Source organism: Brassica rapa, chromosome A05, assembly GCF_000309985.2.
Source record: "Brassica rapa cultivar Chiifu-401-42 chromosome A05, CAAS_Brap_v3.01, whole genome shotgun sequence".
Lineage (NCBI taxonomy): Eukaryota > Viridiplantae > Streptophyta > Magnoliopsida > Brassicales > Brassicaceae > Brassica > Brassica rapa.
Window position 1 is genome coordinate 7,250,468 of NC_024799.2, and position 14,055 is coordinate 7,264,522.

General features: G+C 39.1%; 3 protein-coding genes across 5 annotated transcripts; 1 reads left to right on the top strand and 2 right to left on the bottom strand.

Moving 5' to 3' along the window:
• The first annotated feature begins 223 nt into the window (after nt 1-223).
• LOC103867867 (GDSL esterase/lipase At2g31540-like) lies at nt 224-2,832 on the top strand. Of its 2 annotated transcripts, XM_009145949.3 has the most exons (3): nt 224-1,720; nt 1,801-2,059; nt 2,149-2,832. In XM_009145949.3, exons 1-3 carry the CDS (start codon nt 1,091-1,093, stop codon nt 2,340-2,342), a joined length of 1,083 nt encoding a protein of 360 aa, XP_009144197.1. In that variant the 5' UTR covers nt 224-1,090; the 3' UTR covers nt 2,343-2,832. The 2 variants fall into 2 exon arrangements, with proteins under 2 accessions (XP_009144197.1, XP_033147670.1); XM_033291779.1 differs by having other exon boundaries at nt 1,801-2,832.
• Nucleotides 2,833-8,477: 5,645 nt separating this feature from the next.
• On the bottom strand, nt 8,478-11,787 carry LOC103867868 (calcium-dependent protein kinase 24-like). Of its 2 annotated transcripts, XM_009145951.3 has the most exons (7): nt 10,756-11,787; nt 10,354-10,618; nt 10,152-10,275; nt 9,773-10,069; nt 9,570-9,685; nt 9,090-9,494; nt 8,478-9,023 (listed from the first exon to the last, which is right to left on the bottom strand). In XM_009145951.3, the coding sequence occupies exons 1-7, from the start codon at nt 11,034-11,036 to the stop codon at nt 8,757-8,759; spliced, it is 1,755 nt and encodes a 584-aa protein (XP_009144199.1). In that variant the 5' UTR covers nt 11,037-11,787; the 3' UTR covers nt 8,478-8,756. The 2 variants fall into 2 exon arrangements, with proteins under 2 accessions (XP_009144199.1, XP_009144198.1); XM_009145950.3 differs by having other exon boundaries at nt 10,152-10,618.
• Nucleotides 11,788-12,100: 313 nt separating this feature from the next.
• On the bottom strand, nt 12,101-13,026 carry LOC103867869. The gene is made up of 2 exons (XM_009145952.3): nt 12,767-13,026; nt 12,101-12,382 (listed from the first exon to the last, which is right to left on the bottom strand). Exons 1-2 carry the CDS (start codon nt 12,932-12,934, stop codon nt 12,335-12,337), a joined length of 216 nt encoding a protein of 71 aa, XP_009144200.1. The 5' UTR covers nt 12,935-13,026; the 3' UTR covers nt 12,101-12,334.
• Between the last annotated feature and the right edge of the window lie 1,029 nt (nt 13,027-14,055).

A 14,055-nucleotide genomic window follows, 5' to 3' on the forward strand; every position in this document is an offset into this window, starting at 1 on the left:
TTATTTTATAAATGGGTAAAGACTTCCTTTTTTCAATAGCTAGAGAAATTATATGTGTGATAAATACAGAAGGAAACACGCTAACACACAAACGTCTGATCTCAATGTTCTTTTGACAATTTCTGAAGCCAAATGTTTGTATTATGTAGCAGGTTCTCTTGCTTCCCAATAAGATAAGTTTTAGCATCCCAAGTATTGTTTTCTTTAAGCATCAATATTGGATTTATCTTAAAGAAAAACTATGAAGTAAGTGGGTTGGTAACAAGAAAACGTTTACCACTAACAAATTATTAAAATTTCTGAAGCCAAATGTTTTTTTTTTTTTTTTTTTTTTTTACCAAAAAAATTATTAAAATTTCTTTTAATTTAGTAATCCATTCGTTTCTAATTAACATTTTCTTTTGTTATTTTCACATAATAGGTAAATATAATAAAGTTTGACTATTAATATATTTGTGAAGAACAATTTTATTAAGTTTAAACTAAAAATATATAGATATGATTATAACTAATAAAAAATACTTATAAAATTCAAAATTTTATTTAAAAAAAAACATTAATTATTTGGAAATAGAAAGAGTATTTATATAGGTATTTTTCTAAGACGGGAATACATCATATAGTGTTTAGAGTAAAGTTATATTAGGTTGTTTATGTGATTTTGTATTTCACAAATATGTATTGTTAAACTTCCCTCACCTTGTATAGTTTGAGAAATGTTATATTTAATATTATTCCTTCCTCTTACAAATCACAGATATATGCATGGATGGACAAATGGGGTGATTAGACAAATGGATTTGATATTATTTCTCTTTACACACCTTATGATGAACTGTTAAACCCCTCGACCAGCGGTTTTAACTATTTTCTTTAACCATTTTGTTTTTAGGTGAATCTTATTTTAGACTATGAAATCCAAAGCACTTATCCATTTGTTTTTCACTGTAATGACCAAAAAAAACAAACTCACACAATTATCAAAAAAATCCAGCAAGGTCCAACAAAAAAAACTAACCTCCAAAAGTCTTTATAAATTGATCACCATTCACATTTCAAGCAACCAAAACACAAGAAACAGCCAAAAAACATGTCGACTTCTAAAACCATTGCCCTCACTCTATTCCTCGCGACAACACTATTCGCGTCCTGCAACGCAGCCGCAAACGCCACAACCAAACCTCTATTCCCAGCCATTCTAATCTTCGGCGACTCAACCGTGGACACAGGCAACAACAACTACCCTCTAAACACAATCTTCAAAGCTACACATTTTCCCTACGGCATTGACCTCCCAGACCACAAAGCCAACGGGAGATTCTCAAACGGGAAACTAATCCCCGACATACTCGCAGGCAAATTCAACATCAAACAGTTTGTTCCTCCTTTCTTACAACCAAACCTCTCCGACCAAGAGATTGTAACCGGAGTCTGTTTTGCATCAGCCGGTTCGGGTTACGATGACCTAACCAGCCTCTCCACTCAGGCCATTCCCGTCTCGGAACAACCCAAGATGTTCAGGAATTACATTGCTCGTCTTAAGAGTATCGTGGGAGACAAGAAAGCTATGGAGATTATAAACAACGCTTTGGTGGTTATAAGCGCAGGGACTAACGATATGGTCTTGAATTTTTACACCATTCCTACAAGGCGTCTTGAGTTTCCTTTTATCTCTGGTTACCATGAATTTATACTTAAGAGGCTTGATGGTTTCATCGGGGTAAAGCTTCAAACATGTTCTCAAATCATAAGTGAAACCCTAAAGTTTTGCTAATCTTTTGCGATGTGTTCTATGTGCAGGAGCTTTATAGTTTAGGTGCCCGGAACATTGCGATCGCAGGTTTACCTCCGATTGGTTGTTTACCGATTCAAATGACTGCTAAGTTCCGCAACATCTTTAGGTTTTGCTTAGAACAAGAGAACAAAGACTCTGTGGTATACAATCAGAAACTTCAAAAGCTATTACCTCAGATCCAATCATCACATACTGGAAGCAAGATCTTTTACGCTGATATATACAACCCTATTTTTGACATGATGCAAAACCCTAGCAAATACGGTATAGACACGATATTTTCTTGTGCCGCAAGTTTTCATGTATTGAGCACTATGATCTCACTCATGTGGAATTTTTTATATTTAAAACAGGGTTTACAGAGACGAAGAGAGGATGTTGTGGAACAGGGTTTTTGGAGACAAGTTTCATGTGTAATGTTTTTTCTCCATCGTGTCCGAATCACTCTGAGTTTTTGTTCTTTGACTCCATTCATCCATCGGAAGCTACCTATAATTACATAGGAGACTTGCTCGATACTCAGGTCCGTGAGTGGATTGCGGCTTAAGTCATCATCACAGATTCGTAAAAACAAAAGTATTTTTTTTTGTTTTTAATGCTAATATTGTATTAATGTACTTTATATTTGCTAACCAAAAATATTGCGAATGGAGTTCTACTTTCTGTAGAATCTTTCCAAGTATTGAAATGATTTGGCAGATTCTTGAAGTAGAAACTTAGCACTTGAGCCTACGAATCTCCTTGGTAATGACATGCTAATGTGTTTTGAACCTTAATACAAATCATCTCCCTAATCTAAACAAAAAGCTACTGAAACTGTAAACCACAAACATACATAGTCTCTCCTGATTCATCTCCATTACACACCATACCTCCTTAAGGCTTTGCTTAAACTCGGCATCACATTGTATGCATGCTAAAGATCTTCTGTTCAATAATGGAGCGAACCTATAACCCAATCAATAGAGATGTCAACGAAAAATGAAGTTGGTACTGTTTAATGTTTGATGTATGAAATGGGAATTGTGAACGGAATGATATTGAAAAGCGGAAAGGACTCTTTGACGTTTTTGAGGAAGCTAAACCTGTGCTTCTAGTTTATTTGTATTCTAACAGTGTGACGAAAAACTACTTTGAGAATCTGGTGAAAGCTCTGGAGAACGGTCTTGCTGATGTAGACTCGCACGCAGCTTGCAGCAGCAAATCAACGAGCTCTAAATCAACAGCTTGCAGTAGCAAAACAAGAGGTAAAGGCAAAGGCAGTTCCAGATCCAGCAGAAACCAAGATGACAACTGATAATATATTATCCTCACGTCCTCGTTAAGGTATAAAACCCGAATTGGTCTTTATAGAAAAGGAGAGATCTTTTAAACAAAGGTAGTCAAGAACATGAATATCATTTTTATTATTCTGGCTTCAGGGTTTACATTGCACTAGTCACTTCTATTTATACCACTAGAGCTAAAACCCTAACAGTGACACAGGTGTCAAGATCCCAGAGGCATTGTAGAATCAAGGGCTTCAAAACTGTTTGCCAGCTTGATTCCTTCTGCTGTGACCGTACGAGCTTCCTCTGTTTGCTTTGATGAGGTTTTGTCTTCTTTTGCCGGTACAGCAGAAGACCGTTGAACCCACATGGGCCTTGTTGAATATTCGGGCTTGATGTTTCTCTGGCCCAAGGTTGCAGTGACGTCGTTTTGTTGAGATTCACTAACAGTCCCCCGCAAACTCGGTGAAGGAGGAACGACGACACCGAGGTTGAACCTTAGTCTCTGAAACGCAGTGATCGGTAGAGACTTAGTGAAAATATCAGCAATCTGTTGCTGACCAGGAATGTGTTTGACGATTAGCGATCCAAGAGCCACTCTCTCACGCACATAGTGATGATCTCTGGTGAAGTGTTTGGTTTTAGAGTGGAATGTCGGATTCGCCGAGAGCAAAACAGCAGACAAATTATCACAAAAGAGCTCCGGCGTCACAGGAAGAGGAACACCAAGCTCCCGGAGAACGTGGCTGATCCAAGTAATCTCAGATGCAGTTTCCGAAAGGGAACGATACTCAGCTTCCGTGGAGCTCTTAGAGATAGTTGGTTGCTTCCGAGACGACCAAGAGATCAGATTATTCCCAAGAAACGTGCAGTAGCCACCAGTGGATCGACTCGTTTCTTTACATCCATTCCAATCGCTATCACTGTAGGCGCGGAGAATGGAGTCTGTATCTTTGTTGAAGGTAATTCCCATTGTTGCTGTTCCTTTGACATAGCGCAAGATGCGTTTAAGCAGATAAAAATCTGAGACTGACGGCCTGTGCATTTTCTGACAGACATAATTCACAGCGAATTGGATATCCGGCCGAGTGAGAGTAAGGTATTGCAACTTTCCTGCTATACTTCGAAAGAAAGTTGGATTTGAGAACACTTCATCCTGATCTGAAACTCTGTTTGGCTGTGTAGGGAGAGGAGTAGGCATCGGTGTGCAGTCCTGCATTGATGCTACTGCTAGCAGATCTTCTGCATAGGATTGTTGAGAAAGGAACAGTCCCCCAGAATGAAAGTGTGCTTGTATACCCAAGAAGTAATGTAGCTGCCCCAAGTCTTTCATCCGAAACTGAGATTTGATATCTGTGAGGAACGTATTCATGACTGCTGAATCATTCCCAGTAATCACCATGTCGTCAACGTAAAGCAATAGTAAGATAACATCCTTTCCGCAAGAATAGATGAACAGAGAGGGATCTTTATAGCTGCAGACAAAGCCAAATTCCAGAAGAAAGGAGCTGAATTTGTCAAACCAGGCACGCGGCGATTGTTTCAGTCCATAGAGAGACTTGTGAAGATGCCAAACATGATCAGGGTGCTCTTTGCTCACAAAACCTGCCGGCTGTGTCATGTAAACAGTTTCAGTGAGATCGCCATGGAGAAAAGCGTTTTGAACGTCCATCTGTCTCAGATTCCACTTCATGATTGTAGCCAGATGCAGAACAAGACGAACGGTCGCTGTACGGACTACTGGGCTGTAAGTTTCGAAGTAATCAACTCCTTCCTCTTGGTGATTGCCCTTAGCTACAATACGAGCTCTTTTCTTCTTTAAGGTGCCATCTGCATTTAGTTTAGATCGATATACCCATAGATGTCCTAGGACATGCATGTCTGACGTTCTAGGAACCAAAGTGAATGTTTTCGTTTCCTTGCAGTTCACTATTTCTTCTTTCATAGCATCTGTCCAGCCTTCATCTTTGAGTGCAGCAGCCACTGTTGTAGGAGTAGGATAGGAGACCTTATGTGACATTAGCACGTATCTTGAGTTTGGTTTTACTATTCCTTGTTTTGCCCGTGTAATCATAGGATGATTGTTAACGGGAATAGGTCTGGCAGGTGCGACCGGTGCAGAGGCTGCAGGCGTAGCTGGAATGGAAAGTGAAGAGATGGTTTGTGGGACAAGGGTAGGCTGAGGTGAAATGGTGGAGGAAATTGTAGGAGCAAGGGGTGGGAAATCAGTTTCGTTGAAAACAAATCCATCTGAAACAGAAGCTGTAGGTATTGACTGTGTGATAGGCATAGGTAGAAGCACGGGAGTCTGTAGAAGTGGTTGTTGAAGAACTAGTGAAGGACCGGAATAGGACATAGGTGCTTGAGAACTTGGAGGCTTGCTTATAGGCACCTCTGAAGTTGTAAAACCTTGCTGCCACGCATAGTAGAGAGGCGTTTTAGCTTTGGAATGCAGATGACTATACAAGCCTGCATAAGGAAAAGAACTTTCATCAAATATCACATGCCGGTTGATGTAGACTCTCCCTGTTGGAGGATACAAACATCGATAGCCCTTGTGAGTGTTACTGTACCCCAAGAAGACACATTTAAGAGACCGTGGATCAAACTTGTGAGCAGCGTAATCACGGAGTGTAGGAAAACAAGCACAACCGAACGTCCTTAGAGAGGTATAATCAGGCCTTTTTCCAAATAATCTTTCATAAGGAGATGAGTGATCCGGTAGTGTTGATGTAGGTAGGAGATTGCTCAGAAAATGCGCTGTTGCAAAGGCTTCCACCCAATACTGTTGAGGCATTCTGCTCTGGAACATCAACGCCAAGCCAATCTCAACCAAATGTCTATGTTTCCTCTCAGCAAGGCCGTTTTGCTGGGGAGTGTGAGGACAGGAGATAAGTTGGCGGATTCCATGTTGTTGCAGATGAGTTTGGAATGCCTTGTTTACAAACTCTCCACCTCCATCGCATTGAAAAGAGGTAATTTTATGACTGAACTGATTTTCAACAAGTTTCTGGAACAGTTGAAAGATAGCAAAGAAATCTGATTTCAGCTTGAGAGGATAAAACCAACAGAACCTTGAGTAGTTATCAATAAAGACCACATAGTACCGAAATCCTTGAAAAGATACAATAGGAGAAGGGCCCCAGAGATCACAGTGAACTCTCTCAAGAGGCTTAGTAGCAACAAATGTAGAATCATAGAAAGGCAATCTAGTACTCTTTGCTAGTCGACATGACTCACAGAGTTTATTTGACGATCTACTAATAGTTATAGCTTTATTTGCAGAGAGAAGCTTGAGAACTTGAGGTTGTGGATGTCCAAGACGCATGTGCCACACTTCATCTGATGCAGAACACTGACGAGACGAATACAGCACTTGCAACCCTGGAGTTTCAACCCTGTAGAGACCATCACGATTGCTGCCTGGGACTAGTAGCTTCCTTGTTGCCTTATCATTCACCCGAACACCATCACAGTCAAATTCAAAGGAACATGGATAGTCTTTTGTAAGCTTAGACACAGACATAAGAGATTTAGCAATGTCAGGGCATACAAGAACATCATTGAGAGGTATGTTACCTGATGTTGAAGCTATGCTAGTACTGCCTGTGTGTGTGATTGGTAAGAACTCACCATTGCCTACCATGATCGTATCGTTGCCATGATAGGGTTGGGAATGACTGAGATGAAGCGGGGAGCTGGTAACATGTGAGGTCGCTCCAGAATCTGCGTACCAGTCATGCTTAGACTGCTCTGTGACATCCGTAATTCTCATCGCAGCAAGAGCAGTAGTAGCCTCATCATATTGGTAGCTGTTGTTGAAACGATGCCAGCATCTAATAGCCGGGTGTCCAGCTTTTCCACATATCTGACACACCACAGTAGAGCTAAAAACAGCAGAGGAGTTGGAGGAGATCTGTTGAGGAAACCCACGTCCACGGGTGGAGTAACCTCTTCCCCTGTTGTTGTAACGGTTGTTTCCTCTACCTCGGTAGTAATTGTTGTTAGATCTAGTGAGGTTGAAAGCCAGATGAGGGGATATACTAGCATCAGTGTAAGCTTGAAGTCTGTCGTCGAAGCCAACTAACTTAGGAACAATGTCTTCGAAAGTAGAAGGAAGAGTGTCTATTGCGCTTTCAATGGTCGTTTTGATGGGCTCGTACTCTCTACCGAGACCATGAAGTGCTGCAAAGATCTTCATCCTTTCATCTACAGGACTCCCGACTGAGGTAAGCTGGTCACAGATAGCTTTAATATCCTTCAGATAGTCAGACATAGCTTTCTCCCCCTTGGTTATGGTCTGAAGCTTCCTCTGAAGTTCAAACAGTCTTGAGGAAGACACTCTCGTAAAGTGCTTTGCAAGAGCGAGCCAGACATCGCGTGAGGTGTCGCAATCGATAGTCAGACTGAGTAGATCTTCAGAGAAGGAGCCAAGGAGCCAAGATTTGATAACCTGATCTATTTGTTTCCAAGTGTGATAGTCAGGGTTTGGGGTTTGGGTGTTGGTGTTGTTGATTCCTGGAACCGTAAGAAACTGTGTGGGTATGGGAAGTTCGCCTGTGACAAAACTGAGGAAGCGTTGCGCAGAAAGAAAAGATTCAAACTGGGATTTCCAAAGGATATAGTTTGTCTCAGTAAGTGTGACGGTGACACAGTTTTTGATGCTCAAAGTGGGAACCGAAAGATGAACCACAGATAGATTGTCCATGGCTCTGATACCATATAGAAAAGGAGAGATCTTTTAAACAAAGGTAGTCAAGAACATGAATATCATTTTTATTATTCTGGCTTCAGGGTTTACATTGCACTAGTCACTTCTATTTATACCACTAGAGCTAAAACCCTAACAGTGACACAGGTGTCAAGATCCCAGAGGCATTGTAGAATCAAGGGCTTCAAAACTGTTTGCCAGCTTGATTCCTTCTGCTGTGACCGTACGAGCTTCCTCTGTTTGCTTTGATGAGGTTTTGTCTTCTTTTGCCGGTACAGCAGAAGACCGTTGAACCCACATGGGCCTTGTTGAATATTCGGGCTTGATGTTTCTCTGGCCCAAGGTTGCAGTGACGTCGTTTTGCTGAGATTCACTAACAGTCTTAACATTACATCCAGCAGTTTCTTCAGACATTTGGAGAATGCAGATGATCAAAGTGAAGCTCTAGTTCGTCTCTCATGTGGGTGTGAGGGTTTGATTTGTAGGGTTTGTGATACGGTTCCTTCTTATGTATAGTGTAAAAGAATGTGTATGTGTTATCTTTACACACGTTGTAACTTCACTTCTGTCATCTGCTCTGCTATGGCAACTTCTGTGAAACCAAACCTAGTGAACTCTTGCGTCTGGTTTTAAAGAAAAAAGAAGCAAATGGTACATGCTTTGTGTTTGGCTTTTCCTGATCCTATATGTTTGCAATACTATATTCAAGTTACATCTCAAGAAATTGTTAGCTGTTTAATTGTTACAACTTTATATCCAAATTTGATACAAGAGTTTTCTACTTGTTGCAGCTCAAAAAAGTTTACAAATGACACCATTATTGATGCTACTAAAACTTAATAAATTGAATGATTTTTTTCTATTCTCTCTTTTGATTTTTTTTATTCTCCATTGTTCTCAAATTTAAGCACATTTTCTTTGTGACTTGTAGCACCAAAAACAAACACAATAAAAAGAAAATCGAAAGATCATTCTTTCTTCTTTAGTTTCTTAGACCTGATGGTCTATAGGTTTTGGAATGAACAAGCTCCATTGATTTGTTCTTGGGAGCATCAAGTAGCTTAGCTTTCTTCCTTGCTAAAGGGAACTCCATGGAATAAGACTTGGGACCATTGTCCCCAACATCTTCTTTGAACATCTTTATGCTCAAAGCATTTAACAACGCCCTTGAGTACTGCCTAGACGCCATCTTCCAGTCTGTTCCTGATTTCATCATGGCCCTAAACTCATCAAAGCTTATCCTCCCATCCTGTCACCAACCAAACATGTTAGGAACCTCACATGAATCGGTTAAGTGTGATTATGTTTCATTTACCTTGTTGAGGTCAACGTCAAAGAAGATATCTTTGATCCACTGGTCACCACCATGGCCTAGCTTATCATCATCGAATAGAGCTTCTTTGAGCTCATCTAGCTCAATAGACCCGTTACCGTTCTTGTCAAAATACTTGAATGCTTGCTGCAAATGCTCATCACAACCCATTCTCTTCAAGTGTATGGCTAGTGTCACAAACTCTTCACAGCTCAACGTCCCGTTTCCATCTGTATCAGCTGCATCCATAAGCATCTTCACGTCGCCATCGGGACAAACTTGTCCAATCTTCTTCAGACCATCTCTTAGCTCCTCAAAAGTCAAGTGTCCGTTCTTATCAGTGTCCATTGTCTGAAACATTTGTATTATCGATTCTATCTCCTCGTTTGGTAGATTGTCAGCTACTACCTGTAAAAATTTGAAGGATCAGTTACAAAATTTATAGAGTAGTAAAAGTAAAATTAATCAAGAAACTGTATATACCCTGAGGACTTTCTTCTTGAACCTGTTCATCAACAAGAACTGTTGAATCTTGGTCCTCACGCCATCTCCAAGATTCACATTTGGTGCTCTCTCTGCGTTCTGGATCCATGGATGTTCTGTAATACATAGTTTTTCCATCAACTAATGTCGTTTATTGATCGTTTTATATAGATAATGAAATGGTATTATTATAATGAAGTTACCAAGGACTTCTTGAACCGTGAGTCTGCTATAAGGATTAGCATCAAGCATGTTCTTAACGAGTTCTTTGGCTTCACGTGAGACTTTTGGCCACGGATCTCTCTCAAAATCGATGTTCCCTCTCACAATTGCATGAGCTATTCCTTCCTCAGTCTCTGCCCAAAAGGGAGGCACACCACAAAGCAAGATGTAGAGTATAACACCAGCGCTCCAAACATCGATCTCCGGACCGTAGTTTCTTCTCAAAACCTCTGGTGCCATGTAATAAGGACTCCCCACAATCTCATTGAACCGCTGGGCTGCAATAACCATCCGTTTAAAGCATAATTTTTTCTCAAAAACTGTTTGTGATGTAATACTATGGAGATGTGGTTTTAGTACCTGGTTTGAAGAAAATGGAGAGACCAAAGTCAATAGCTTTGAGTTGTGCAGTCTCGGTTTCGTTAGAAAAGAGAAAGTTCTCAGGCTTAAGATCTCTATGGATCACTCCATGTTCATGACATACCTTGAGACACAAGAAAACAACAATAAAGGCGGGAAAAAAACAAAAGATACAAAGGAGATTTGAATTTTTTTCACACACCTTGACAACTTCAAGAATGGTTTTAGCGACGGATGCAGCGGCGCGTTCAGTGTAATGACCTCGAGAGACAATACGGTCAAAAAGCTCACCTCCTTCACAAATCTCCATGACAAGATAAACCGCGTCTTTGTCCTCAAAAGCTTCCTTAAAGCTAACAATGTTTGCATGTTTTGGTAAAGATCTCATGATCTCAACCTCTCTTCTCACATCCTCAACGTCTATCTCCGTCCTTAGCTTCTCCTTTGATATCCTCTTACACGCAAACCTGCTCATATTTGCTCCATGAAATCAAACAAAACAAAACAAAACAGTTTTTGCAAAAAAAGACAAACTTTCAAGATTCATATTCAATATCTGCCAGGTCCGAAACCACAACATGTATTAAAAAAAAAAAGAATATACCTTTCTCGAGTACTGATCTCAATACATTCATGAGTGACACCAAACTCACCACGGCCTAGTTCTTTCCCGAGCTCATACTTGAGGAAGATTCCATCACCAATGGGCTCGGGTAGAACACGGCTCGGTGGCTGGAAAATCAATCTCCGGGAAAGAGTACTTGTCGAAGAAGTATCGGTTTTAGGGTTAGAGGATGTTTTGGTGCTACTACTGTTGTTTCGCCTTCTTGCAGGTCTCTTCCCAAAGGGAGAACCTTTCAATGGCGACGAAACACAGCTTCCCATGGGATTTTTGTTTCTTGGGTTTTGTTTGGAACTAATATCCAAAAAACCACGAATGATCGATGAATGTACAATCGATCAAGCGATTTTTTCAAGGAGGAGATTTATTCAAATGCACCCCATGGGAAGGAAGAGAGAAGCTTTTGTGCTCAAGTTTCTTTTGTTATTTTTTACTTTTTTTGTTTATCTAAATCTTTTTCTTAGGGGCTTCTGTCTTATTCTTGTGATATTCTTGTGTGTTTCGTGTTTTCTATGTTTATTTGTTGCTTGTTTGAAAGAAAGAGGAAAGTCCTAAAAGATTGGATGGATGGAGACTTCTTTCTATATTTGGTTCATGACAGTCTGTTTGGTTATGTTTTCCTTTTCAAAAATCTGTTAACTTTCTTGCCGTTACTCCCGCCATTTTCCATGCGTCTTAAGATAAGGGATGATCCAAACATCACCCTTTCTAAAGTATATATATAATTAAATATATGTTCGTCTATCAACTATGATAAATTATATGCATAATCAGAATAATCCATCTAATTTTTTTTTGCTCAAATTATATATTTAATCATAATTTCAAAAATTGTTTTATTGTATATCTAGTATCAAAATTGATTAAACATTGGTTCCCCCTTTCCTTTTAGTTTTGACTATGGATGGGTTTGTCCTGATCTCAAGAGGACTTGTAAGACTATTTTCTAAATCCATGTCTTGTTGAACCAGTTTAACTAAAACAGAATTTACAGACTAATTATATCAATAAATTTGTTTTTTTTTTCTCATAAGTTTGTTAGATACTTGGAAAGTTTGTGAAAACAATGATGAAATAGTATACTGGAAAAACTACCAAATATTTGCAATCTGCTAAACAATGATATATTGGCATACTAAAATATAAACTTCCTAAATTTAACAAACCTTTTATCAAACCAGTGAAAAAGATAGAAATTTAACTCATCATCTGTAAGACTGGGATTATTAAGAGTTACTTGGACATCCATGAGCGTTAAATTTTGAAGATTCAAAGTATGATCTTGTTCCTCTTTCATCATGGTGTTTAAGATCTAAGCAAGCAGATCTACAAAACGATAATAGCATATGCTAAATTGAGGTCAAAAGTAATGTCAAAATGGCAAAGTTAAGTGTTTTTATTTGCCAACAAGAATGCAAAATGTTTATAATGAACATTTTGAAACAGAAAATATAATCCTTCAGACGTTCCTTCTTTTATTCTGAATAAACTACAGAAAACAGGGTTCTAGCACCAGCTTCTTGATAGTTTGACAGTGCAGAGAGTGGTGTTGCAAAGAACCTTATAGGAACTTTCTATGTGGTCTGCCTGCATCTTCGTCTTGCATATGCTGTCAAACAATTCAAGTTGTGAGTATGTTAGCCTGACTGTGTGAAACACAAGATATCATGTGGCAACTAGTGACACATATATATACTTATTCGTATTAATCGTCATTGAAAACTCCAACTAACAAGGAATCACATAAGTGTGTCCCTTGCACCAATCCATATTCAAGAGCTCATAGTTCATAAATTCAACATGGAGCAATTAACGTGTTTTAGCTAAAAACATGGAGGCTTCAAGAGGAGCAATCAAATCACAGTAACCGAACCATCATCATCTAACAGATGAAGATTGTTGCATTTTCCACCAGAATAACTGATCTGATAATCTATCATATTCATAGGAATCGAGTGAGACTGAGAGAAATGAAGAGAGGGATTGAACTGACGAAATCTTTGACGACGCCCTTGTAGACGAGGATGGGGAGAGCGATGCCGAAGATTCCGATGAGAGCGAAGTTGCGACGTGTCCAGCGGAAGTTATGCTCGAGATTCTCCCTGGCGGATCCCCAATCCTCTATGAACTTGTTCTTGTTCGTCTCCATTCCTCCTCCCATCTTCGCTTTCTCGATTCCACCCTTTCTCTTCTTTTTAGTTTCTCTGCGCGATCCATCTCAGACTGTGGAGATAGATACCGGTTCAATTAAAATTATTTTTGATTTCGATCAATTTACTAATAAACCGGGCGACAACAAATGTGAAAGTGACTTAAGCTCAAGGCCCGGCCCAAAGTTTCGTTTAAACGAGTTTACATCAATTTACAAGTTAGGCACTCCCGCGTAAAATTTAAAATTGTTCAAGATTTTACGAAACTAATACGGGGAAAACATTACATACGATTGATTCTTGAATTTTTCACTGGCTGATATTGTAATATACCGAGTTGTGATATATAGAAGAGACGTTTACATTCAGAGACACTTTGTGTCTTTTGTTTACGCTCAAAGACACATAATGGATATGACACACATTGTTGGTACAGGTGTCTTTGTGGTGGACAAAAATACCCTCAGCTTGTTAACCAACATGAATGAGAAAAAGATGTTCCCTTTAAAGAACCAAACCAAATATTTTTTCTGGTTGAAATAAATGAAAAAAACTAAAAAGTAAAAATAGTTGTAAACTCAGATTTTTGGATTAAGCATTTGTAGACAAATGAAATATGGACATCTATATTGTGGATATAAAAAAAAGGTGGATTAATGAGTTGTGAACACGTAAATTACAAATGAGTTGTAGAAACAAGAATTATGGACAAGCAAACTAAAATCTGTTTAATTATCTTTTTACTTGTTATATGTACATAAATATAGTAGAAAAGTTAAGTAAATCTGAAAAGTCATTGAGCACAATCAATAGAAAATTTATGGACATAAAGAATATGGACCCAAGAAACGTGGACACTTAACAGATACTTATGGATGGATATGTATGGACGCAATGGTTGTGGTTACGGTGAACAGTTGACAGGGAATAAACTATTTTTCTCCCTTCTTTGCTAATTTTAGAACAAAGAGACGAAAGTTGAGATATATCCTTAGAAACAAAACAAAGCTAAAATGGTTCGATTTTGAAGCAGAAATTGCACCTTGCATGTCAAGTGTTTGTGGAAACGAAAAGTTGTTGACGAGTTAGATATGAACATACACATTGTGGATGGTAAAATTATGGACACTGA